This window comes from Crocuta crocuta, unplaced genomic scaffold (assembly GCF_008692635.1).
Source record: "Crocuta crocuta isolate KB4526 unplaced genomic scaffold, BGI_CrCroc_1.0 scaffold175, whole genome shotgun sequence".
In the NCBI taxonomy this organism is placed as follows: Eukaryota; Metazoa; Chordata; class Mammalia; order Carnivora; family Hyaenidae; genus Crocuta; species Crocuta crocuta.
The window spans coordinates 876,386-903,774 of NW_027530988.1; the positions used below are offsets into that span (position 1 = coordinate 876,386).

Sequence of the window (27,389 nt, forward strand, 5' to 3'; positions counted from 1 at the left end):
GAAAAAAAAAAAAAAAAAAAAAAGGCCCAGAAGACAGCAGAAGACGGAGTTAAGATGTATTCTGTAACACGTAAGAATTTAAGAATAGCAAACTAAGGGAAAAAATGATGTAGGCAAATAAATGAGAATGGCCGCATTAAAGACCTCCCTAGGAGTCGTGGTTATGCACACAACCAAGGTTTTTTGTTGTAGAGGAATAACAGTTAAAGGCAAAAGTAAGTGGTCCCTCTAGGGAATTCCAAATAGATCCTTCCTAAGATGCTTTTCAATATAGACCCATAGCTGAAGGTAAGCTTACAACTTGGCCCAAATTCCTAGCCACACTTTACCGTTGCTGTTTTTCCCGTCGCGCGATTTCTTTTAGCTTGAAGGCTGCCTCACAACGCCGTCGTCTCCGGTCCCCTCGTTCTGCAGCCTCTATCTTCATCTGTTCTCTCTTGTAGCTGCGCTGATAAGCTGTTACTAGGCGCCGAAGCCTAGCGGTCAGAGCAGAACCCGGAGGCCAGAATAGGTGGCCTGGTTGCTGGGTCACCTGGGCTGTGGGAAGCCAAGTAGCATAAATAGGAAGTACAGGAAAGATAGTAGAGATAATACCAGTATTTGAAGCCACCCAAAAGAAAAGTTCTTACAAATCCCAGGATAGGACAGTGCTCGCTTCGGCAGCACATATACAAATCCCAGGATAGGACAGAACTCAGTTAATAATTCCCCAACCCACCACCCCACACAAAATTGTACTAGTTGACCTAGAAGTTTACCTTCATCTCCATCAATCACTGAGATCTCCTCATCCATCATCATCAAGGGATCGCCCTAGAGAAGGAGATCCACCCCATAGGATGGAGGGGGAGGGAAAGGGGGAGGGTTGGCACTCTGAAATCACTTTCTTAGAGTCCTTTTATGGCACCAAAGGGATCAAGAAAAATTCCTAATGAACCCTCACAAAGAAATGGAAGCAACTAACTCATGGAATAACAAAGTAAAACCTGAAAAATCAGTTGTTGTTAACGGCTTAAAAATTAGGGACTCAAGAATTTTGCAGTCAAATAATATACTTCAATATCCAGCTTGGTCCCACCTCCTACACAAAGCTATCCCTGACCTCCTCCCCCAGCTAGTGTCACAATCCTTTCCATTAAACCTTATATTCTGAAATGGTAGTTACTTTCCATTTTGTATTATAAATTAATCGATATACTTCAGGATCCAGGGAATGGGAGAATACTTAACTACTAAGTAACAGAGAAAAGCTAGACTCAAAGGAGAATTCCTCACCTCATCATCTTGGTCTTTCGGGGGACCCTGGAGTGGTTTGTATTCGGGATCTTCACAATCCTTATCAAAGTCAACCCTAAAGTTATCCAAAGGCATGAAAAAAACAAGAATGTATCTTCTCTATGAAGAATTTAGGATGAAGCCAAACATCTGATCCAGCATGAAAAAGTCTTTTCTTTCATGCTCAAAGGAATAGCAGCCAGGTGCTAAGCTCTGAGTAGGTTAGGTACAGCATCCAACAGGACGAAGAACTGGGAGAAACTGACAAATTGCTTGCATTGACCAGCATATTTCCTTTCTCTTGATGGCCTTTTTTAACTCTTTACCCATTCTTCCCCTCCTTCCTATTTACTTTTATTACCATGTTTGCTTGTTTTACCTTGCTCTACTGAGTACAAGGGTGACATAGTACATGATTTGTAATGAATAACAGACCCAATTTCTTTCCAAACTAAGGTTGTGATCATTAAAGATAAAACTCTCAATTGCAGGAGAGTGCATGGCATGGTATTCATGAACAAAGCCAACCACTGAACATGCCCCTCAGGTCTCCATGTGAGAAGTTTTGTTAAACTCACTGGCACCCAAACCAGGGCAACACTGCCCTACCTGGTGACTCAGTATTAGCATGGCAACTCATCATCGAGGCATGTATCCAGAAGCTATGCCTGTATGTGCCAGCTATCACTGGGAGATGATAAACCAGAGGTAAAATCTCCTGAGGCTATACCACATAAGTGGTGTAGTAGAGCTGCATGGCTATTATCTTTCAAGAGAATCAGTTGTCCTGTTAGCTACTGCGACCACACAGAAAAGTGTTGCAAGAATACTGAACAGAACGTCAAATAAGGCATTTAGGAGTATGTTAATTTTCACCCTTAGGGGCATCTTATGACAACGTGTAGTTTTAACCTAGTTTATGGAGTCCTTTCTGCTTATCCCACTCTTTGTTAAGAATGTATCATTAATGAGTATAACCACCATTAAGAATACTAATGGGGTCAGTCAAGGCTACAGTTATTTTATCTCTTAGCATAAGCAACTAATGGGCTTCATGGGGTAGACTCAGAACTTCAAAAGAATTAACCACCAGTGCTTACCCTTCCACTATGTCTGAGAAATTATCCAATACTCGATGTTCTGCTGCAATGGCTTTGTCATCTGGTCGACCAGCCTTTTCCAGGAAGCATAAGGCTGGATCTGCCCTCATAGTATTGTATTTCTCATAGCCTAGAAGAAAAAGGGACATAAGCTGAAGAAAATAAGAGATTAATTTTGCCTAAAGGGTGCTGGGATAATTGAACTACTGATGAGCTACTACAAATGAGCTACTTTGTTCATAATAGAAAATACTAACTTGGACAGCTATTGGGTTATATTACTACATTTACTATTTCTATAGTAATTTAGAGTCACAAAGAGTTTTGTTGCTAGTTACAAAAAACAGAAATTTAATCAGAATTTATAAAGAAGGGTAAAAAATTTACATAACTGGTAATTTTTCTATTATCCTTTTTACTACACAGATGGGAAAACTAAAAAAGTAAAATGATTTAGGGCTAGGTCACATTTTCAAATGAAGGACAAGAAACACCTGCAAACAAACAGGCAATGAATGTCTGATGAACAGAGAATGAATGAATAGTCCATGAACATACTTGAGGATATTTGGACTTTTCTAAACCTCCTTGTCTCACAAGTAAATCTAAGACTAGAAAGTGTTCAGTTTTTCTCATCGCGTTAAACATCTCAAAAACATGTTGATTAGACATCGTTACTTTTATGTTATAGAAATATACAGAAAAATACTTTAAATTTCTTTTAGGTTTATTTGAGACAGAGAGCAAGAGCACAGGAGTGGGTGAGGGGCATAGAGAGAGAGGGAGAGAGAGAGAATCCCAAGCAGGCTCTGCACTGTCATCACAGAGCCTGATGCGGGGCTTGAACTTACAAACCATGAGAGATCATGATCTGAGCTGAAACCAAGAGCCGGACACTTAACCTCTGGAGCCACCCAGGTGCCCCCAGAATAGTGTGTGTGTGTGTGTGTGTGTGTGTGTGTGTGTGTACACACNGGAAGTTAGCACTCACTGCTTTTCATACCTACGATTTGTTGTTAGGCAAGACTGAAAAGGGAGCACTCTTTCTTTTTGTACTCTATTTTGTTTCTCTGTAGTTCATACCTTCATTAGAGTGACTTGTTGAACACTTAAAACAAATGGGATGTTATATAAGTAGAACAGTTTCATACAAATCAAGCATGCTTATTATTAGTAGGAGCGGGCATATATTACCTCCCCTGATCTGTGGAAGCTGAACTAAGATACCACGACGTACAAATTGATAACACTGATTAGAGAACAGATGGAAGACTCCCTACCTTGGGATTTAACTATCCATCTGGTCTTTTTGAACATCTATTTACAGGAACAAATTGCTGTGCTCTGGATATTTGAGAACTAGTTTCTTATTCAAATATAATTTTATTGAAGATCAATCAGATAACTCAGTTACTGGCCATGAGCATTTTGTGGTACATGTTCCATCTTTGGACATCAGTCTACAAAAGGAAATAAATAGACTAAAAAAAGGTACCTATTGGGACACCTAGGTGGCTCAGTCGGTTAAGTGTCCGACTTCAGCTCAGGTCGTGATCTCACGGTTCATGGGTTCAAGCCCTGCATCGGGGTCTGTGCTGACAGTTCAGAGCCTGGAGCCTGCTTCAGATTCTGTGTCTCCCTCTCTCTCTGCCCCTCCCCCATTCATGCTCTGTTTCTGTCTCAATAAAAAAAATTAAAAAATGAAAGGTACCTACCATGCTTAAAGACTCCAATGAGCAGGGACTTGTCAGCCTCACTGTCCCACCATGTTGTTGGAACCTCCAGCTGATCCACTACTGGGAACCATATGTCAATCTCACTAAAGGTATAAGAGAGCAGAGTCAGCACAGCAATGCAGAGAATTAAATGACAATCCTTGGGAAGATTATTACAGTATCTCCTCTTATTCATTAATTTAAGAGCTCATGGATCTGCCTATGTCCTTCCATTAGCATCAAGTATCAAGCACAGGATTCAAGATTCAGTTATCTCATAGATAGCACAGAATGAAATATATAAACCACTCTTTTCGGGTATAAGGCAAGGCATAAAGAAAAATATACCATAACTTTACCTGGCAATGGCACCCCCTAACACCTTCTCTGCCTGGTCTCCAATAACCTCCTGCCTTAGATAATAGAGCATTCGTACCCGCAACAGTACCCTAGAAGTGAGGGAAGAAGAACTGGCTCAGTAGTAACACAGTAACTTTTGAGGTGGAAAATGCTTTAGTCTTTGCTCATGTCCATCCTTACTTGTTACACTGATGTTTCAAATGCTTCTTATAACTCTCATCCTGAAACAGAGTATCAGGATTATATTTCCGGATCCAATCTGCTTTATGGATATCAAAAGTGCTTTGTGACTTTACTTTTTTCCCCTTGCGTCCACGTGGCACAGGGATAGACAGACCTGGGAAAGGGGAGACATTAAAGACTTGGATTGAGAAAAACCCTTGGACCTGAAAAGGATTAGGTGATCTACAGAAAGATGAACAGTAAAGAGATGATAATCACCTGAATGATTCTGCAATTCTTTTGTCTTGCCATTTTCAGCAGGGCTAATCAAGTCCCAAATGAAGCCTTTGATATTTTCATCCCCACGATAGTGTAGAAGACAGTAAACAAGGATGGCCCGGCAAATTGTCTCCACATCTCGTTCAGTCATACGTCGCTTGAAGCGTCCATGAGACAGGATATCTCGCCACCGCCCCCAACTAGAAAAACAGAAAATTGTGTTAATATTTTCCTGGGGACTCCCAAAAGGCTGGAGATAAAAAAAGATCTGGGGAAAACATGGTAACAGAATAAAGTTTTTCCCATTATCCCCTTTTTGGTCAAGCTTCCAATCTGAAAGGGAAACTGAGTGTCTAACAGGATGGAAATCCACTACCTTTAATGGCAAGATGGGTTCTTACCCATACACCAAGAGATGCTTTTCCACCCGGAAACAGTCAGTGCGCCCATAGGTATGATGACGGTCATGTCGGCGAGATCGAGGCCGCTCATCATCTTCACTTTCCAAATCTGAGAATTCCACTAGGTCGTCATCTTTCAGGGTGCTGAAGTGCCGGGTCTGTTTTCGTACTCTAGGTGTGTCAATCACCAAGTTATTCTATACAGAAAACAGAAGCAGAAGAGTAACTCTCTTCATGATACGATTGTGGGAATGGAATTAAGACAATTATGGATTGAAATAGCCTTGGATATAACATCTGTAGAAATTTTTTTAGGACATGCAAAATAATCTATAGGGACTCAAGAAGCAAAAGTTAAGTGGTAGATATCTAAGTCATTTTCTGGGGCCTCCTATGCAGAAAGTTTTTATGATGACTCTATTATATATAATATATCATAAATGAAGACCAGCATCAAAGAATCAGAGCAGCTACAAAGGCTCCTGAAACACTGCCTCCCTAAAGAAAGGGAAGCTTACCTTGCTGTTCAATAGATCCATGTCCAGATCAGCCTTTTTGGCCCACTTTTGCCAAAAGTTGGGGTCATCCAGAGAAATATCAGTCCTATTTTCTGAAGCAACAAAGCTTGCCTAGTGAGAAAGGAGCAAAGTAAAGTTGACCACAACCCTTTTTTTGGGCAATGGGAAACCAGTAATTATATTTAAAAAATGTATTTAAATTCTAGAAAATCCTGCTATACCTCTGCTTCTTTAGTATTTGGCACAGACAGAACATACCTTAGCAAAGGTAGAACCCTTTCCTTCAGACTCAATGGTGATGGTTGTGGTTCGTCTTAACAAGATCTGGTCAATGTCTTCTTCACAAAACTTGGAGCCCTCATCATCTTCTTCCATTATGGCTGCATATGCTCCTTTTCTTAAGAGATCTTCAATCTCTTTCTTGGAGAACTGCTGGATCTGCAAAATCCAACGGTAAGAAGAAAAAAATTACTAAGAATATTATCTATCATATCGTAATAACCATATCATAATGACTTAGTCCATTATATTTTAAGAAGTAAGAATTGAGAATCTGAGGTGCCTGGGTGGCTCAGTCATTTGAGCTTCTGAGCTTCAGCTCAGGTCATGATCTCACAGCATGTGAGTTCGAGCCCAAGTCAGGCTCTGTGCTGACAGCTGAGAGCCTAGAGCCTGCTTCAGATTCTGTGTCCCCACCCCCACTCTGCCCCTACCCCACTCACACTCTGTCTCTCTCTCTCCCAAAAATAAATAAAAACATTAAAAAAAAAAAGAGAAAAATAAGAATTGAGAATCCAAACATGGTGGTGAGATTCCTGTGCAAAAATAGCTTTGCCTCCCTCTACAGCTATGACCTGCTACAAATGTATCCACAGACTAAGGGGACTCACTCCAGTAATGTTGCCATCCCGACCACTCATGGACTGAAGCACAGCCTTATCCAATCCCAACTTGAGGCTAGCTTTATCAAACATCTCTCTCTCATAAGAATTACGAGTGATGAGACGGTACACCTTCACAGCTTTGCTCTGCCCAATTCGATGACACCGTGCCTGGGCCTGGTTAAAAAGAAATGGAAAAAAAGGACAAAGATAACATAAAATTGGGGTGGGGAGGATTCAAAATACCAATTCACATCTATAAAGCAGCCATGAGATCAACTCAAAACCAAAAGTCAATTTCAAGATGAAATGACTGCCCCACCAAGTACACTAGGAGTCAGCAAGCTACAGTCTACACAGTCACCTGTTTCTGTAAACAAAGTTATACTGAAACACAACCCCACCCATTCATTTACATGTTGTCTATGGCTGCTTTTGTGTTTTAAGAGCAGAGGTAAGTAGTTACAACAGAGACAATATGGTCCGCAAAGCCTAAAACATTTACTTAAAAAGTTAGCTGACCTCTGATGGAAACTGCCACCCTTAAACTAAGTAAACAATGCCAGACTCTTTGCAAGACAAGTCTTTCTAAGAGATCTTGATCCTGTTGAAAAACCTCTTACGTTAGGTGGTTCCTCCCTAAGACAATGATTTCCTCTACCTGCAGGTCATTTTGGGGATTCCAGTCTGAATCAAAGATGATGCAGGTATCAGCAGCTGTGAGATTAATACCCAGTCCACCAGCCCGGGTGCAGAGCAAGAAGACAAAGCGGTCTGAGTCAGGCTTGCTGAAGCGGTCAATGGCTGCCTGTCGAAGGTTACCTCTGACTCTCCCATCAATACGCTCATATAAGTACCTGTGTGGCAATCACAGAAAACAATTTAATTGGTTAGGCAGAAAAAAAGACCAAAAAGGCAGACTGGGATCAATACTAGTATTTCCATATCTTTGGTTGACCAAAACCTTATCAGAAAGTTGAGAGTGAGAATCTAAAATACTTCCTTTATTCCAGTCCTGGCCGACTTTAATTAAACCCAGACCCTCCTCCTCTTTGCAGCTTTTCGAAGCTACAGTAAACACAAGGCAAGGGAGAACTCTTTTCTCACCTTCTCTGAATTAGATAATCCTCTAGGATATCTAGACAGCGTACCATCTGGGAGAAGATCAGAACCTTATGGCCACCAGCTTTAAGTTTTGGAAGTAACTTGTCAATAAGAACCAATTTGCCAGCTGAACGAACCATGGCCTGCAAGTGGAAGTCATGAGGTATAATATGGCAAGCTTCTCGAAATTCTGTCAGGATTTTTTCTTCTGCACCTGCCAAAAGAAAAATCAAACCTGATAGTGAGACCCAGAGAAACATGCTAAGGCTGTAGTTTACTTAACTGAGATAAGGATGCCAAGAAAAGGCATCTGACTTGAGATAAACATTTTTCTCACACAGAATTTCAGCACTCAAAACATCCTAAATCATCTTCAACTATGTCATACAAAATATTGCAAATCAAGTAGGGCTTAAGATGGTAACTGGGTACAACATACACAACTATGTGGACTAGAACTAGGACAGTACATGCAAACAACTATTACCATCCCACTGGCATCCAAACCAGAAACCGCAAAATGGAGTACCAGTGAGGACATTTCTCCAGAGAACAGAATGACTTGAGTTCTTGTTCATGAAATTCTAAACAGCAAATTGCATATAATTTTCAAGATATACAGGATGAAGGGGGAAGAACTAGAGAAAGACATTCCATATAAGAGTTGCTTTAAAAGAAGATCCTCCTTCCCTCCCCAAATTAGACTGAATCAGTTCCTGAGGAGTATCGTTAGAAAGGAAACCCAGGCGACAGAGGAACACAGGTATTCTCCAGGAGCTCTCTCACCATTGATGAGATACGGGTGGTTGCAGCATTTGCGCAACTCCATCATTGTATTGAGCAGATTAGGCATGTTGGTATGACCTGCTCCTTTGGAGAGGAAGGAGAAATTCTTCTCCAAAATAGCCCGGTAGTATTTCTTCTGGATGTTGGTCAGCTCTACTTCAATAATAGTTTCCTGTTTGGGTGCCAGGTTTTTTTCAACATCCTCTTTGAGTCTCCTCAGCATCATTGGCTTGAGAATGGCCTGTAGCTTTTGAACCTGTGCCCAATACAGAGAGAAAAGAAATAAAACTAGGAGGACAAACATGCTTAGTTACATGGAAACATGAAAAAATTCGAGAGTTTTCCATTATGAGAAATGTAGATTTTGCCCAATGCCACTAGTGACGTAGGCACCAGGTTGTAGTTCAAAAAGGTACTTGCGGCCTATGACAGTAGACGCGTGCCTACTACAAACTTTACCTTTTTTGTCCAGATACACTTCCTACCTGTTCCTCTGTCTTGAGATCCCCAAAGTCCTTGAGGAACTCTGATTCTGAAGGAAACTGTGAAGGTTCCAAGAAATGAAGCAAGCTAAACAATTCCTCCACCGTATTTTGCAATGGTGTTCCTGTGAGTAACACTTTGTGTTCCTAGAAATGGAGAAAAGAAAAAAATTATAAAACTCAGAAAACACGAAGGACTTCTGGGGTTTTCTATTAAGTATATAACTTTAGCTTTAATTTCTTTATCTGTAAAATTATGGGAATGGGCCAGATTACTATCTTTTCTTTCACTCTTGCTCTTTCTTTTGATAAACATAAAACGTTAAAAAAAAAAAAACCTTGACATTTAACAAGAATTAACTTAAACATTATGATTATGAGCAAATACAAAAAATATGCATAATATATATTTTTCCAATTACATATGCCTTTCCACACTCAAATCCCCACAGATATCCTAATATGTCCCCCTCTAGGGAATGTACCTGTGCTGGATTAAATATGGCCATTAATTCTTTGTAGTTCCTCCTATCAAGGTTCACCCCTTGAATCTGGGCCTGCCTTGTGGCTTGCTCTGACAAAGAGAATGTAGCAGAAGTGATATTGTGTGAGTTTCAGAGCCTATAACTCAAAGGCCTTGCAACTTCTGCCTTTGCCCTCTCTGGACACTGCCCTGACCATGTAAAGAAGCAGAGTCTGGCTGACTGGAGGATAACAGTTGATATAGAAGATGACCCAGCAGCCCACCAATTGCCAGCTACAGCCACATTACTGACTACAGGCAAGACCACCAAAGGAATGGTCTAGCTGAACCCAGCCCAGGTTGCTGGGCTAGGGAATCATGAAAAATAATTGTTGTTGTTTTAAGCCACTAATGTTTAGGGTATTTGTTATTCAGCACTAGGTAACTAATACAGTATCCCACCTCTCCACCTCGTTAAAAACCAGTAACATATAATTACCTTCCAATTCTAAAATACACAGGACTTTCAGGTGTCCACTCCCATAGGTCATACCCACCACCCAATACCAGGATTGGGATTCTTTTTTCTTCTCTGGTAATTAAGGTTATATTAATTCCACAGAGAATTAGGGTTATTTTAATTCCAGGTGTTTCTGCCCGTGAGTCAATGTGAAGAACTCACCAAGTCCATGTGCTTGAGGCTATCAAGCAGCTTGCAATTACGATTCTTTAGTCGATGGGCCTCATCAATGATGACACAACGCCACTCAATCTCACGAAGCTCAGGACAATCTGACAAAATCATCTCAAAAGTGGTGATCAGGGCATCAAACTTGTATGCACCTGGGATGAGGCGCCCCTATGCACAAAGGCAATAAAGTTAAGTAAAGGCCTACCATGAACCTAAATGAAGACCTCTTCTGAATTACACATTCCCTCTTCTATATTCAGGCAGGCAAAATAAGAAATGCAAACTGCACCACCACCCACCTCTGCTGCTGTTTATCTTCATGATAAATAGTGTCAAATCACTGAATGTAAGATACAAGGTCTCTTCAACATATTCAGTTTCTTGAGAAAACGACAGACCTCAATGAATGAAGCTGGACATATTTTATTCTGTTGTATGCCTAGCTCATGTATCTCAAACCTAGATCTTTTGTTAGTTAACACTGAAATCCACAAAGGTCAGGCACGTTGAAACATACAAGACAAAACTGAAAGTGAAATAGGTAATATCTGTTACTGTCTAAAAACGGACAGAAGAATCAGTTCAACAAAATAGCAGCAAAATATGACTAAGAAAGGATGAATGGTTCAAATTTGTATTTTAAAATTTATATAGAAAAAGGAACTGATCTTGATGAAAATTTTAGTAGACTTCCATAAAAGAAAAAGAAAGGAAATGGCTTAAGTTTACCACCTCCATTCTTCCTTAATGAAAAGTTATCAATGCCGGTAAAAGTCTATTTAAAATGCAAGTATTCATAAATGAAGCCAGTACTCCCACTGGATCAAAATGTCCACTGGATAAAAAGAGCAGAAGTGAAATAAAAGTTCCCTGTGTAATCTAGACAAAATGCCATAAATCACCTCAGAAAACCTCATTGAAAGTCTTTTATTCAGAGAAAAGCCTCTAAAATACCAGGTACCTTGGCCTACTGTCTCTAAACCATTACGTTCCCATGGTACGCAACTTACCCGTGAATCTTTGCAGTACATTTCATATTGCTGAATCATCTGACGGCTAGCCAGACTGCCATGGTATACAATAGTGTTCATTTCTGTCCATGTGTTGAATTCTCGCTCCCAGTTAGTAATTGTGGACAGTGGGGCAATGACTAGGAAGGGTCCATGAATGCCCACATTATATACCTCCTGCAAAAAGGCAATGGACTGGATCGTTTTGCCTAATCCCATCTCATCAGCCAGGATGCAGTTCTGCCTAAAGATTCACCATGGAAAAAGAAAAGCATGTCAAAACATACCACCTTTTTAAAAGTATGTAAAAAAAGAATAAAAAGAAACTGTTTCTACTGAAAATGAACAAACATAATCCCAGGCCAAGCCTACATTTCATGGGCCCACTCTTTTCTATACCTGTTATACCAGTTAAAGAGCAGCCAGTTGACCCCTTCCAACTGATATTCCCGTAACTGGTTTCTGTTTTTATACTCATGTGACAGCTCTAACTTCTTCCAGGCACTTGCCTGTGGACGATTCTACAAAACAGAAAATTTCAATTACTGGGGTGAAGACATTAACAAAATTAGGCAAACTTACTAGGCAGTTCTAGTACCTAAAACCAATTCAAAAACATGAACTAAAAACATTTTAAATATATTCAAATTCATGAGTTCATAAAGTTTAAAAAGCTAAAAAAAAAAAAAAAAAGGAAAGAAAACCAAAAGAGAAAAAATCCACAGGGCACTTTTGGAGGATATTAGAGAACTACTTCATTATTTTGAAAACTGGAAAATAAAGAACATAAAGCATTTACCCTCATTTCCTATACAATCTGTACCTCAAAGTGAACAAACAGTAAGTTAGTCACATTCCTTTTTATAGAAAATTCTGGCTAATAAATGAAAATGTGATACAATTAAAATATCATTTTTAAATCCTTAAGGAACAGTCTGAGGCAGGGGTGCCTGGGTGGCTCAGTTAGTTTAAGTGTCCAACTTCGGCTCAGGTCATGATTACATGGTTTGTGAGTATGAGCCGCACAATGGGCTCTGTGCAGACACCTCAGAGCCTGGAGCCTTGCTTCAGATTCTGTCTGTCTGTCTGTCTCTCTCTGCCCCTCCCCTACTCACACACACACTCCCTCTCAAAAATAAATAAACATTTAAAAAAAACAGACCAAGGCAATCATCATAAATGGCTAATAAAGCACAAAAGACAACCTGATAGAACCACCTATTAAATAGATTTAGTTATCTCCCTTCCCCATCTGATCAAGTTTCTAGGATAGTGATTTCAAATGGAACTGTCTACAGTGATGTTTTATATCTGCCACTGGTCACATTTGACTACTGACCATTTGAAATGTAGCTAGTGGCTACTATATTAGCACAGCACTGAAAAGTTCAAGAGGACAGCACTGGTCTGTACCTAACCATTTATGTAAAATATAAGGGCCAGAGAATATGTTAGAAGGTACCAAAGGGGAATGCGACTGGCAAACTTCAGACCATGGAAAACCCTAGAGAACAAACCACCTGATTTCTTCAGGAAAACTGTAAAGAAGGGAGAGGAGAGAGGAGAGGAACTATAATTAAGAGATCTGAGACACACTAACTGACAGCAATATATAGACCTTTATTCTGAATCCAATTCAAGCAATTTAACCTTAGAAGACAATCAGGGAAACACATATAATGATTGGTTATTTGATGATATTTAGAAATGGTTACATTTTCTCAGGTATAAAAATGGTATTATTTATCCTTTAGACATAAACACCAAAATATTTATAGATGAAATAAAGGAATCCGAGATTTGCTTTAAAATAATTTGGTAAATAAGAAAATGAGTAGACAGAGAAATACATGAAAGAAGATTAGCTATGCGTTCTTAAAAGTTGGGTGATGGGTACACTGTAACATTTCTTTAACTTTTGTATATGTTGAAAATGTCCATAATTAAAAGCTGAAACAACATAAACTTCTATAAATAAAAAATTACATCATTGCCTATGTGGGCTGTACACTCTAAATGCAAATGTACTTACCACTCTTTTGAGTTCTGGGTGCCTGGACTGGATCCGTTTAAATTCTCGAATCTTGCCCTCATCAACATCCTCTTTCAGCTCCCACGTACTATCCTCGTAGGGCAGAGAGCACCATTTCACCAGGTAGTAAATTACAGGCTAGGAGAGAAGAAGCTAAAGCCTTAGTAAACTGATTCTGTGTTCTCTGCTGTGTTCAAAGGAGAATTTGACTATAGAATCAGATGACAAGGTGTTAATACTAAAAAGTACTTAAAAAAAAAAAAGGATACCACAGGCTCACCTGCTGAGGCACTAGATTATTCATGGCTTTAATAATTTTTGCAGCAATTCATCAGAATCTGTTCTAAAAGGCAAAGCTCTAACAGTAGTTTCTAGAACCCTAAGCACTGAAACATTATGCTTATCAACCATGCAAGTGTCAAAAAATATTCCTCCCCCCCCCCCCCCAGATTATTTTGATTTAGGTTGAAATTAAAAGATAGACCTCTGGCTCCATACAAGTGTCCTAGCACCGTATTTAATACAGTGGAAGAGTGGAAGCCGACCACTTTTCTAAGCAAGGAACATATTAAACCCATAAGAGCAAAGCAGGGCTGAAATCACTGGGCTTCTGAGCTTCTGTAGCTCTGAGTGCAGATGCTACATCAAAGAGCAGTCATATGGTGGTAAAGAGATTCCCTTGTGAGCTAGGAGAGAACGAAAAGAGGTATCACTGAGGACAGGTAAGAAGAGAGAAGAGGAAGGGCAAATGCTAAAGCTCCAAATACCAGTACTATGCTCTATATGTAGGTGTTCTACTGCAAGGGATGGGCAGTGACCTATGGTAAAATGGCTCCTATTCTCACTACTCAAGATGATCTTTGCACTGACTGTATTTCCATTTCTGGCTTATATGAAACATGGATTAGATTGGGCCTTGTGTTGGGATGCCTGGAATGGCGCTGTCAGTTAAGCCTCCAACCAGATCTCCTGGTACATGAGTTTGAGCCCCACATCAGGTTCTGCACTGTTGGAGGAGAGGCTGCTTGGGAATCTCTCTCACTCTCTCTCCCTCCCTCCCTCCCTCTCTCTCTGCCCCTATCCCATTCACATGTTCCCTCTCAAAGAAAAAAAACAAAACAACAGAAAACCTTCAGATTGGGCCTAGTGTAATCAACAATAGTCTCTATTTTCAACTCACAGAATACCCCTCAAAACAGCAAGAAGTTTGAAGATATATATAAATACCTCAACAGAGTCACAGATCATGGAATCCCCAGAATCAATTTAGTTGCTCCTTTTCTTTATTATAGTGACTCAGGTCACTTTGTACATAAAGCCTTTGTTCAGGTCACACATTTCCAGCATCATAACTTACTTTTCCAAAGACTTTATTATTTATAATACTGATTTCTACTATTAGGTAATATAGAAAGGATGACAAATTAAACTTACGTTGGGAAGAAGGGGAAATGGGGATACAGAATGTTGTTATAATACTGGCAGCAAAAGTTTTACTACGAGGGAACTAAAACATTTTCTTCTATTTTGCCATTTCCCACAAAGTCCAAAGGGACCAAAGCCCAATTAATTCTGGAAGGGTTAAGTATGTTGCTAGAGAGCACAAGGTTATCAAGGCTAAGAAGGCTGAGATCCTGAAAATGATGAGAAGAATTTAACAGCAACTAACTTGTCCTTTCTAATAACCGATCCATTTCCCACTCATCTCCCACAAATGAACAACAAACTCCCATCCCGACCCCCCAAAACAGAATATATGTTATCTGAGGATGCCTATTAGGATATGAAGACATAGTGAACTATAATAGGCCTTGGACATCTAAGGTTCTGAGTGACTCTAAAGGCTTATAAAATAAACTTGGAATTTTACATAAGGAAAACTTTCATATTTAGGTCCTGTAAGGGTGATATATGGAAACGTGTCACTTAACTTGTGAGTGAGCCCTGCTCACCACTTGACTGACATTTTAACAAGGTTCTGTTGTTCTGTACTGGTCACTGGGTAAGCAGTAACTGTCAGATGTGATTAAAAAAAACTTTATGAAATGTGGCCCTACAAAGCAAACCAACAACTGCTACTTAAAGTGAACAGAAAGCAGTAAGTTCTAAGGGAATGTGGTTCATGGTCTAAGTAAGTTTGAAATAGACTTAAGAGAGAATGTTGAATTCATTGGTGACTTAGATCTTTACAACTCTTATTTGGAAAATGAAAAAAGTAATTTTTGAATCTGTATCAACAAGTGTTTTTAGCACATGTTAAAATCTGCTAACAGAGCTTCAATGCTCTTATTCCCAACGAAGCTATGCTTGAGAATCCCTTGGAGAACCAAATTAAAAATACAGATCTCTGGGTCCCACCCTAGACCTACTGAATCCGAATCTGTAAGAGGGGAAATCCCACATTCTGTTTCAAAGTATAGATGCAAGAGCACCTGGGTAGCTCAGTTGGGTGAGCATCCAACTTCGGCTCAGGTCATGATCTCATGGTTCATGGGTTAGAGCACCACACCATGCTCTCTGCTGTCAGTATAGAGCCAGCTTAAGATCCTCTGTTCTCCTCTCTCTCTGCCCCTTCCCTGTTGCTCTCTATCTCTCTCTCAAAAATAAACATTAAAAAAAAGTACAGATTCAAATGCAATAGATCAGTTTTAATGATAAACAAAAATGCATTTAATTGAAGGTAAGTTCAACAAAAAAGTAATTCTTTGATGACCTGGTTAAATATCCAACTCTTGATTTTGGCTCAGGTCATGATCTCACAGTTTCGTGATATCGAGTCCCATGTCGAGTCTGCGCAGCCAACTCATGGGATAGATCCCTGAGTCAGGCTCTGCGCTCCCAGCATGAAGCCTGCTTGGAATTCTCTCCCTCTCCCTTTCTTTCTGCCCTTCCCCTGATCACACACACACACTCTCTAAACAAATAAATAGATAAACATTAAAAAAATATTAGTAATTCTCAACAACAACATGGAGAAAGCTAAGAGTCTGTACAGGTATTCTTACATTTATAAATATGAAGACTTGTGAAGTACCCCTACACCTCTCCCCTTTTCTCACACTCAACTGAATGTCAGGGGTCTCCCATATAAAATCTAAGAGAAAAATGAGATCAAGATGAAGGAGTACTTGTTAATATAGCTCTTGGTATTTAAAAATATAGCTCTAAGATGTTTGATTTTATGGAAAGCTTTCCTTTTAGTCTCTCTCATTACTCCCTTATCTTCCCAATTTCCTTCTAAAGAACCCTCAGAAAAACTCAAAAATACCTTTTTTTGAGTCCCAGAGACTTTTTAGCCATATCTGAAAAATAAAAGATGGGCAAACAGACCAGCAGAAATATAAGACCTTTCATGTTCTTCCGTGCCTCAACTTACCTCCCCATTGTCTTTGTCAATGCTGTGAGACTCATCCAATATCCTGTCCACCTCTACGTAGTCAGGATTGAAGGGCTCTTCATCCTAGAGGAATTATTAAACCGTAAGACCATAATATCATTGTTCAGTAGACCCAACTTTCTACCCCACCTTTACCTGATGATCCTACTTCAAAAAAAACTTTTTAAAAAGAAGCTTTCAGAAGGGAGTTCCCAACTTTCACAGTGTCAAATTCTAAAAACATACCTGAGCTTGTACCCATCTTATCACCTATTACCAGAGCAAGTCTCCTAGGAGAGGCCATTCTGTCCATATAATCTCCGGATTCCATCCCTTCTCACTTTCCTAAGAATCCGTCTCTATTGGATCCTTCCCACAAATACACGATGTTCTCTACTATGTCACATCTTAAAAAGACCTTACTTTTCATCTGCCTGTAACTACGTATCTGCTCTGCTTCATAGCCAAACTTTCTCAACCATTTTAAACACAAGGTATCTGCATGTCATCACTTTCAATGTCCATCCATTCCACTATTCTATCCACTTTCCTCACACAACTCAACTACTACTCTTGTCAAGGTCATTAATGATCTCCAAATTGTCGAATGTAACAAAATAGTTTTGTCTTCAGTTCACTTTAACTCTACAAAGCATTCCACAATTCCTAATTCTCTCCATTAGACACTCTCTTCCCTGAGATTTGCTGACACACCATAGTCTCATCAGTAGCCCCTTCCCCTCTTATTTTGGTTCTGGTTTTTATTTTGGCTAATTATCAATCACTTTGGTTCTTTTTCTTCTAAATCACTGGCATCCAACTTTGGGTGGTATATGAAAATATATAACCCACAGCTCCAAACAAAGGTCTCAAAGAAACTTTATGGAAAAAACTCTTCCTTCTTCAGACACTTGTTGCCAGTGCTTTTTGTGATGTATCTTTTGCATAAGTTTTCTCCTGTAACACTGGTATACAATTCCTTCTCCTTCATCTGGACCTCTAAATTTGGGAGAATTCTTTAAAAAACATACAAACAGGGGCGCCTGGTGGCTCAGTCAGTTAAGCATCTGACTTCGGCTCAGGTCATGACCTCACGGTTTGTGGGTTCGAGCCCCGCATCGGGCTCTGTGCTGACAGCTAGCTCAGAGCCTGGAGCCTGCTTCAGATTCTGTGTCTCCCTCTCTCTCTGACCCTCCCCTGCTCACGCTGTCTCTCTCTCTCTCTCTCTCTCTCTCCCTCTCTCTCTCAGAAATAAATAAGACATTAAAATAAATAAATAAATAAATAAATAAATCTGGGCGAATTCTTTAAGCCTTGGTTCTGGGCTCACATCTGTTCTATTATAGAAGGAACTTTCTATAAAAAAATAAAGAACTATGAGAATGTACAAAAATCCCCCCCAGGGGACTTTAATCATCATTAAGGTTTTAATAACTATTTATATGCTGACAAACTCAAAATTTTAATTGCAGTCTGAAAAATTCAGATCTGCATATATTTCTGCTTAACCACAGGTATGTTCAAGAATTTAAACGTGGGGTGCCTGAGGGGATCAGTCGGTTGAGCGTCTGACTTCGGCTCAGGTCATGATCTCACGGTTCGTGGGTTCAAGCCCCGCGTTGAGCCTGGAGCCTGCTTCAGATTCTGGGTCTCCCTCTCTATCTGACCCTCCCCTGCTCATGCTGTCTCTCTCTCTCTCTCTCTCTCAAATAAAAACATTTTAAAAACTTAAAAAAAAAAAAAAGAATTTTAAAGGTAACATAGTCTCAACTAAATTGATTTCTCCCAAATTGGCTGCTTCTAAAATCTTCCATAATTCAATAAATGGTCCCACCTCAACCCATTTGCTCAGACCACATACCTGCCATCATACCACAAGCCTTGTCAATTCTAAGCTATCCATTCTCTCCACTGTGAAACCACACTATTCTAAGCCATATTTCCTAGCCAGAAAACTTCAACTGCTTCTATACTGCTCACAACTCTTTCATGCTTACTCTTCTTCAACCCATTCTCTAAAATCTAAGTGATCATTTAAAAGCAAACACTGCGGGGGAAGGAGGTGGCATCTGGGTGGCTCAGTCAGTTAAGCATCCAACTTTGGCTCAGGTCATGATCTTCTGGTTCATGAGTTCAAGCCCCACATCAGACTCTATGCTGACAGCTCAGAGCCTAGAGCCTCCCTCAGATTCTGTGTCTCCCTCTTTCTCTGTCCCTCCCCTGCTCATTCTCTGTCTCCATCTCTCTCAAAAATAAACATTTTTTAAAAATTTAAAAATAAAAATGAACATTGGATTACGTCTTTGACCTGTTCAAATGATTTAATCATTTTCCTTTGTACTAAGAATAAAAATAAAACTAAAACCAAACTGCTTAGAAGGTCTGTAAGCACCTGCTTGCCTAAATTTCTGATCTCATTTTGGGCTATTCATTCTCTTTTGTTCATCAACTCCACTGTCTTTTCAGTTCCTCAGCCTGTCTCCGAGCTTTCACATATGCTGTTTCCCATGCCAGCAATACTATTTACATGGGTTCACATCCTTGCTCCTATTCATAATTCAATTCTCAGAGAAGTCTTCCCTAATTATCCAAAGTAGGCGTTTTCCCACCTGTTATGTCTCCTCGTGCTCTTTCTTTTTTGGCACTTATCGTGATTTGAATTATTTTTTACTATCTCTCTCTCTCTCCCAATTAGACAGTGAGGTGGATGAGAACACAAACCACGTCTGGTTTGTTCTTCATAGAGATTAGCACATAATAAATGACAAATAAATCAATGACCGATTTGGTTAATTAGCCTATCTACATGTGGAGACTTAACTGGCATAGGAGTTCACAGAGATTGGTTCAATAATCACAAACTGTACATTAGTACTAGCTGGAATGGGATTACCATTTCATTGTACATTTCACAAATTAGGCATTAAAAGAACAAAGATGAAGGGACACCTGGGTGGGTGGGTCAGTTGGTTAAGTGTCTGACTCTTAATTTTGGCTAAGGTCATGATCTCACGGTTTGTGAGTTTGAGCCCTGCATCGGGCTCTGTGCTGAAAAGAGTAGAGCCTGCCTAAGAGTCTCCGTCACTCTCTCTGCCCCTCCCCTGCTCACTCTTTTTCTCTCAACATAAAAAATAAATAAATAAATGTTAAAAAAAAGATGGAAAACACAACCCAAATATTATTTTCATATAAAAAGAAATTATAAAACCTACATGGTCCTACTTGCCCTCTCCAGGTGATGTGATTAATAACTCATTTATTGGCAAACCAGGTGGTATAACGTTAGCTTTATCAGATGTATTCAGGCAGAACTTTTTTTGCTGAAATTCTGCATTATTCCTACCTTCAATCTTCCCTACTGGGCTCTTTTCCCCTTTAGCTCTAAGAAGCTTCTAAAGGAATCGGTCTTCTCAAGGCATTTAGTACCATATATATAACAAAGATGAAAAATCCCAGTTTGGCAAAGGGATGTGTATACAAAGCTTTCAAAGTAGAGAGTTAAAAATATGACTCAACAGACCCTATGAATGCTCCAGTGTTTAACCAGTAGTAAGAGTAACTATGGGAAATTAAAGCTCCTTTATCACAATTTCTTGATATATTGGGTTAGAAATTACAGAAAATAGGGGCGCCTGGGTGGCTCAGTCGGTTAAGCATCCAACTTTGGCTCAGATCATGATCTCACAGTGATCTCACACTTCGTGGGTTCAAGCCCCATGTTGGGCTCTGTGCTGACAGCTAGCTCAGAGCCTAGAGCCTGTTTCAGATTCTGTGTCTCCCTCTCTCTCTGACCCTCCCCTGCTCACGCTGTCTCTCTCTCTCAGAAATAAATAAAACATTAAATTTTTTTAAATAATAAAAAAAGAAATTATAGAAAATAAATGTTTTCTCTTAATGATACGTTTGCTTATGCCTACAGATACCATCGGTTGCCACAGACTGACATTAAGAGAAGAATGCCTCAAGTAGACCAGAGGTCGGTTTATCACCCATCTTGAAAATACTCCATGGATACTGAGCAAGTCAATATTGTAATATCCTACTAACTTACAAAAAGACCATATTTAGACCTGGTAAACAAAGCATGGGGCTGTAAGGTAAGGAAAGTCCAATGATCAAAATTAAGACTTCATACCCACATATACAAAGCAACTATAAATCTTGAAGAATCAGTCAAGACTGGTAACTCCAGTAATTTATGCTTCTATGAAATAAATGATAGGCAATACCTATTCTTAATTACCTCATGGAAGAAGTGTCTCATCTGAGCCATTTTGGTTTTAAAGCGCTTTAGTTTTTGATGGATCCTCTTATCCTTCTCCAGTTGGGAGATGGTAGCCCATTCACAGTGCAGATAGGAGCTGAAGGGGATGGAAATAGCCAGTCATGATGTGAGAAAGGAGAGGTGGTAGGCTAGGTCTGAGGATTAGCCAGAAGCAGTCACAATGAGTACAACGTGTTTAAGTAGGAGATAGTCTTTTAGATTAGGGCTTCTTAAACTTGATTTTGCACACAAATACCTAGTATGGGGCAGGCTTGAAAGTACACGTTTCTAACAAACACCCAAATACGGCTAATTCTGTTGGTCCATGGACCAGCAGAGGTCTTAACAGCAAGGTCTTAATGTCAGACGAAGGCATAAGGATTACAAAGGATTTTATCAGGTATCGCCTTTATCCTACCTTCCTGGCAGGAATAATAAGAATTATGACAATTCCCAAATTTCTCTCTAAATCAACATTTTCCTCAATGAAAACAATCTAGGCTAGGGGACTATAAAAAGGGGACGTTTCCCACCCAGGAAAGACTATACAGGAGAACTTTTTACAACCCTGTGGAGATTAGGGTGAAAAGCTTTTTGCAGGGATCACATACTAGTTCTTGTACTTGACAAAGAATTCTTCTGCTTCGGTATATTGTCCAGAAGGAAGCTGAGAAGAAAAACATTATAGTTACTAATACTTTGTCAAAAAAAGAACCTTTAATTTCCTCTACTCCTGGTAGAGCTTCATACCAATGCCCCCAGGGTATATTACTGACTGAGGGATTAAAGAACTAATCTAGTACTTCAGTACAAGAGGTCTTATAGTTGGAAAAAATAAGCCTTCAGCCATTTTAAACAGATAAGCAAAACAGAATGCAACAAGACAGTTCTTTTCTAGCTAATTTCTCTGCACCATATTTCATAATTACACTGCAGTAATATATCCTGACATCCGAAGGTCCTCATTAAATAAAGTCCGTCACTGTAACACTTTGAGCCGACATTAAAGGTTAAGGCCTCACCTCCTTCTTCACAATCCGCATGGAAAGCACTTTGTCTACTATGGCTGCATCTTCTTCACTGGGATTCTCCTGCAGCAAAAGATGCAGTCAGTCAACAGAGACTGTGAGGAGCAGGACAACCTCTCATATTGCTTAAGTTCTCGGCTTACCACGAAGAACTGCATGGAAGGCAAAGTCTCGCCATCTGGTTCTTGCACTGGTTCAGGGAGGATAGGCTCAGTTTTTATTGGACCAGTTACATCCACTTCTTCCTCTTCTTCATCATCTGTGATCTTTATATCCAGATCCTCTGTGTATTTTTTTCGCTTAACTTGGCGGTTTGAGCGTCTCTTCTGTAGAGGCAAGAATGGTTAAAAATAACTGTGTAGGTCTTTCAAAGAGAAAACTTTTAACCTGGGTACTATTGGCAAGAAGTTCTAATAAACTGCACCAGGACTCAACCTGCAGGGTGCAATGTACTCTCCACAAGGAGCAAACCTGAAGTGCAAAGGTGCAAAAATGTTTTGTTCCAGTTCTATTTCTTTTATTTCTAAGGTTTTTCTGTTTTAAGAAATAGAATCATAGCATATGATTACAGGATTGTTCTGCTACTTACTTTTTTTGTTAATAATGTTTCTTAAAGATGTTTTCTGTATCAATACATTTCAGATTTACCTTACTCTTTCAAGCAGTTGAGCAAAAACATTTTTTAATTAAGTAATACTTTACAGCTCGTGATAAAAAAAAATGGGAAGGATGGAGATAAAATTATTATTTTTCAATCCTGATTAAATCCCTGAAAAACCCCCAAAGAATTAAATGAATTCTCAGACATGTAACTACTGAAACTGAGCAAACTTTCCTGGCATAACACCAACTTTAAAAATCTGTATGAGGGGAGCCTGGGTGGCTCAGTTGGTTAAGCGTCCAGCTTCGGCTCAGGTCATGATCTCGCGGTTCATGGGTTCGAGCCCCACATCGGGCTCTGTGCTGAAGGCCAGCTCAGAGCCTAGTGCCTGTTTCGAATTCTGTATCTCCCTCTCTCTCTGACCCTCCCCTGCTCAAGCCGTCTCTCTCTCTCTCTCAGAAATAAATTTAAAAAAACATTAAAAAAATTTTTAAAAATCAGTGTCATTCTGGGGCGCATGGGTGGCTCAGTCAGTTGAGGCTCCGACTTCAGGTTAGTCATGGTCTCACAGTTCGTGGGTTCGAGCCCCACATAGGGCTCTGTGCTGACAGCTAGCTCAGAGCCTGGAGCCTGTTTCAGATTCTGTATCTCCCTTTCTTCCTGACCCTCCCCTGCTCACACACTCTCTCTCTCAGAAATAAATAAAACATTAAAAAAATCAGTATCATTCTTATATAAACTGAGCCGTAAAATATATAAAAGAAAAGATTCTACATATGAAAACAAAAAGATTATATAAAGAATTAAATTTACTAAGAAATATATAAAATCTATATCAAGAAAACTTTAAAAGACTCCAGGAGGGCTTAAGAAACACTTGAATAAATGGTAAAATTGTTCTGGAATAAGAAGACTCAATTCTAATTACAAAAATTTGACAAAACAAATACAATTTTAAATTAGATAAGCTGATCCAAAAATTCAAAGAAAAAGAAAAACATCTAAGAATAACCAGGAAAAAGAAGGAAAAGTATGCTTTGAATTACCAGATTTTAAGGACAATATAGAGCTATACTAATTAACAAAGGTTGGTACCTCTCCAAGACAAACAGGTCAATGAAATAATGTCCAAATATAGACTAAAATACTTCTGTGGATTTAGAACATGATAAAAATAGCACTTCTAATGAGGAAAAAGTGGATTATTCTATAAATGGGAATGGAAATGTCTAGCCATCTAAAGGGTGAAAGAAACAAAATCACATAAAAATGAAAGATTTAAAATAGCTTCTTAAAAATCTTATAAAGAAAAGACATTTCTTTTTTTTTTTTTTATGTTCAAGGTCTATCGCCCCCCACCCCCGTAACGTGGGATTTGAAGTCATGTTCAAGACTTGAGATCAAGACCTGAGCTGAGATCAAGAGTCTGACGCTTAAATGATGGAACCACTAGGCACCCCAGAAAACACAACATTTCTAAAAGAAAATGAGTAAGAGTTTTTTTATAATCCTGTAGTAGGGAAGGTGTTTCTAATAAATTGATCAATTTGACCTTGCAAAAAATTTAAGATACGTACAGAATAACGTAACAAAGTTGAGAGAAATAATGAATTGAGGAGGAAAATACCCCATAATACATATCCTAAGCATAGTTCATTTGAATAACTAAGAAAAGATCCATAACACAACAGAAAGACGGGCAAATAACATGGATACAGTGAACAGTGAAAAAAAATAACCCTAAATGTAAAAAGATCTTCACATTCATAATAAAACAATTACAATTGAAAACTAAACTGAGATTTTTTTTTTTTTTTTTTGTACCTAACAGACTGACAAAAGTCTGAAAGTCTCATAAAACAAATACGGAAAGAGGAACATGTTGGTGAGAGTACACATGGATATAACCTCTATAAAAGAAAATCTGATGATACCTTTTGGTCTAGCAATTCCATTACAAAGGTATTATCTTACAGATAAACTTGTACATGTATACAAATCTTTGTAGCATTATTTATGGTAGTAGAAGACCAGAGAAAACCTAAATGTCCATCAATAGGGGACTGGTTAAACAAATTATGGTATAGTCAAAAACTGGAATGTTATAGAACTATTTACTATTTTTAAGGGTTTTTGTTTTTTTTGGGGGGGGGGGAGGCATAGCGGAGAAGAGAAAAAAATGCCAAGGAGGCTTAGCACACTATAGAGCTCAAACTCATGAACCGTGAGATCATGATCTGAGCCAAAATCAAAAGTCAAACGCTCAATCAATTGAGCTACCCAGATGCCGCTGTTTTAGAACTAGTTAAAAAGAATGGGCCCAGTCAGTTAAGCATCTGACTTGATCTCGACTCAGGTCATGATCTCATGGTTTCTGGGATCAAGCCCCACATTGGGCTCTGTGTCAACAGGGTGAAGCCTGCTTGGGATTCTCCCTTCCTCTCTCTCTTTGGTCCTCCCCCATGCACATGTACGCACACACTCTCTCAAAATAAAATTTTAAAAAATCTCCCCCACTCAATCATGCACACATATGTGCACATTCTCTCCCTCTCTCAAATAAACAAACATGTTTTAAAATTAAATTTAAAAATTAAAAGAAAAATAATGGGGCAGGGGCACCTGTGTGCCTCAGTCAGTTGAGCGTCCTACTGTTGATTTCAGCTCAGGTCATCAAGGGTTGTGGGACCAAGCCCCATGTCAGGCTCCACATTAGCATGAAGTCTGCTTAAGATCTTAAGATTCTCTCTCTTCTTTGCCCCTCCCCACTCGCACACTGCTCCTGCTCTCTTTAAAAAAAAAGGGGGTGGGGGGTAGTTGACATCACCAAATACTGAAGATGTGAAACTGGAACTCTCATTAGTGGTGAAAGTATAAGATGACAACTATCCTATGGTCTACCATTGCTATTCCTTAGATTTAGCCATGAAAAATGAAAGCCTGTGTCCACAAAGTCCTACTAAGACTATTCACAGCCTATTCACAACAGCTCCAAATTGCAAACAACCCAAATATCCATCAGTAGGAGAATGTATAGTGTGGTGTTAAAGAAAAAAAAAGAATGAACTACTGAATTCCATGAATGAATCTCAAAAACATTATGCTAAAAGAATTGAATCATACTAGGTCATTTCATTTACATGAAGTTTAAGAACAGGTTAAGTTTAATCTATGGTAAGTAGAAATCAGAATAATGGTTGCCTTTGGGGAAGAGGGTAAACTAACTGAAGTGAGTGTAAGAGAATTTTGGGGTGACGGAACATGGGACTTCATTAAATTATCTCTTTACTTTGGTGCACACTTCAAATTTTAATAATACAAAAAAGATACTCTAGATCTATCTTTCCTGATAAAGAATAATCTCCAAGACATATTGTTGGAGGAAAAAAGGGACTATAGAGTACATATAGAATACAATATTCCATATTAGTGGAAGTAGAGTGCTCGTTAAAGTAAGGAATATTTCAAGAAAAAAAAAAAGTAAGGAATATTTCTGAAAGGATACAGAAAAAATGGTAACAGAGGTCACCTCTGGGGAAGAGAAGTGGGAGACTGTGAGGCTGGGGTCTAGACTGGGAGATAGTCATAGTTATCTACTTCTGTGCCCTACTGTAATTTTTCTCACATATATTTTTTAACCTAAAAAACAAAATGCCAAAATAAAAAGTTCCAAAGTATAGAAATGAAAGCATAGTAATCATGACCCACCTACCCTTCAACCTTCTCCTAAAATTATTTGTGCATCCTTCTACGAAAAAATAAACGGATGTATAAAAATGTATGTGTATATGTTCACATACACATACACACACACTCTCTCTCTTTAAATGTTATTAAAGAGATGGTATATACACTATTCTACATGTAGATTTTTTTTTAATATGGAGAGTTTTCCACATTAAGCTCACCCTACTCTACTTCACTGTTTTTATTTTATTTTTAAATGTTTATTCTATTTTGAGAGAGAGACAGAGACCAAGTGCACGCACAAGCAGTGGAGGGGCAGAAAGAAAGGAGAGAATCGCAAGCAGGCTCCATGCTCAGCACACAACCTGACACAGGGCTTAATCCCAGGACCCTGGGATCATGACCTGAGCTGAAATTAAGAGTCAGATGCTTAACTGACTGAGCCACCCATGTGCTCCTTTATTTTACTTTTTTAATGTTTTACTTTATCTTTTTTTGTTTTGTGTTTTTAGTAATCTCTACATCCAGCATGGGAAGACCCCAAGATCAAGAGTCACATGCTCTATTCACTGAGCCAGCCAGTCGCCTCTCTACTTCATTGTTTTTAATTGCCATGTAGTATTCTTTTTTTTTTTTTTTTTTTTTTTTTGAGAGAGAGAGAGAGACAGTATGAATGGGGGGGAGAGGGTAGGCAAAGAATCCCAGGCAGGCTCCATGTGGGCAGCGAGGGCTCAACATGGGGCTCAATATCATGAAACTGCAAGACAATGACCTGAGCCGAAACCAAGAGTTGGATGCTTAACTGACTGAGCCACCAGGCTCCCTGCCATGTAGTGTTCTAGTACATGGATTTTCAGAATTTTATTAACTATTTCTCCATCAGATTTTCAGAATTTTATTAACTATTTCTCCATCACGGACAGGGAACTTTTGGACATTTCTGCTATTGCAAATATTGCTATGATACATATACATCATTACATACTTTTAAGAGTTTCCTAGATGCAGAATCATGGAGTCAAAAGACATTGACATTTCAAATTTTGTTACATCTCAAAACACTGACTCCATCAAAAAGATTGTTTCAACACTTCCATCAACTGCTTGAAAAGAATTTGTTCCTTAAGTCCACTGCCAACACTGCCATTACCATTTATAATGGGCTGAATTATAT

The 27,389-nt window shown here is 39.1% G+C and overlaps 1 protein-coding gene and 1 non-coding gene across 5 annotated transcripts in view; both read right to left on the reverse strand.

Moving 5' to 3' along the window:
* Positions 1 to 27,389, reverse strand: part of CHD8 (chromodomain helicase DNA binding protein 8) — a 61,470-nt gene that overhangs the window by 8,608 nt on the left and 25,473 nt on the right. For 3 of the 4 annotated variants that reach the window (XM_077770353.1, XM_077770350.1, XM_077770351.1), the window contains exons 6-30: positions 22,071 to 22,253; positions 21,922 to 21,990; positions 21,511 to 21,566; positions 20,879 to 20,996; positions 16,636 to 16,719; positions 13,260 to 13,397; positions 11,627 to 11,748; positions 11,228 to 11,471; positions 10,209 to 10,385; positions 9,067 to 9,210; positions 8,582 to 8,837; positions 7,799 to 8,009; positions 7,353 to 7,548; positions 6,701 to 6,868; positions 6,069 to 6,248; positions 5,811 to 5,921; positions 5,293 to 5,489; positions 4,892 to 5,091; positions 4,631 to 4,811; positions 4,450 to 4,539; positions 4,091 to 4,194; positions 2,376 to 2,505; positions 1,276 to 1,351; positions 759 to 813; positions 330 to 537 (exon numbers count right to left, since the gene is read on the reverse strand). In XM_077770353.1, the coding sequence (XP_077626479.1) occupies positions 330 to 537; positions 759 to 813; positions 1,276 to 1,351; positions 2,376 to 2,505; positions 4,091 to 4,194; positions 4,450 to 4,539; positions 4,631 to 4,811; positions 4,892 to 5,091; positions 5,293 to 5,489; positions 5,811 to 5,921; positions 6,069 to 6,248; positions 6,701 to 6,868; positions 7,353 to 7,548; positions 7,799 to 8,009; positions 8,582 to 8,837; positions 9,067 to 9,210; positions 10,209 to 10,385; positions 11,228 to 11,471; positions 11,627 to 11,748; positions 13,260 to 13,397; positions 16,636 to 16,719; positions 20,879 to 20,996; positions 21,511 to 21,566; positions 21,922 to 21,990; positions 22,071 to 22,253 (3,698 nt within the window). The remainder of the gene's footprint in view (positions 1 to 329; positions 538 to 758; positions 814 to 1,275; positions 1,352 to 2,375; positions 2,506 to 4,090; positions 4,195 to 4,449; positions 4,540 to 4,630; positions 4,812 to 4,891; positions 5,092 to 5,292; positions 5,490 to 5,810; positions 5,922 to 6,068; positions 6,249 to 6,700; positions 6,869 to 7,352; positions 7,549 to 7,798; positions 8,010 to 8,581; positions 8,838 to 9,066; positions 9,211 to 10,208; positions 10,386 to 11,227; positions 11,472 to 11,626; positions 11,749 to 13,259; positions 13,398 to 16,635; positions 16,720 to 20,878; positions 20,997 to 21,510; positions 21,567 to 21,921; positions 21,991 to 22,070; positions 22,254 to 27,389) is intronic. The other variant, XM_077770352.1, reaches the window with a different exon arrangement.
* Positions 1,814 to 1,923, reverse strand: LOC144236805 (small nucleolar RNA U6-53/MBII-28). Its single transcript, XR_013336654.1, has one exon. It is a non-coding gene; the product is annotated as a small nucleolar RNA U6-53/MBII-28 (small nucleolar RNA).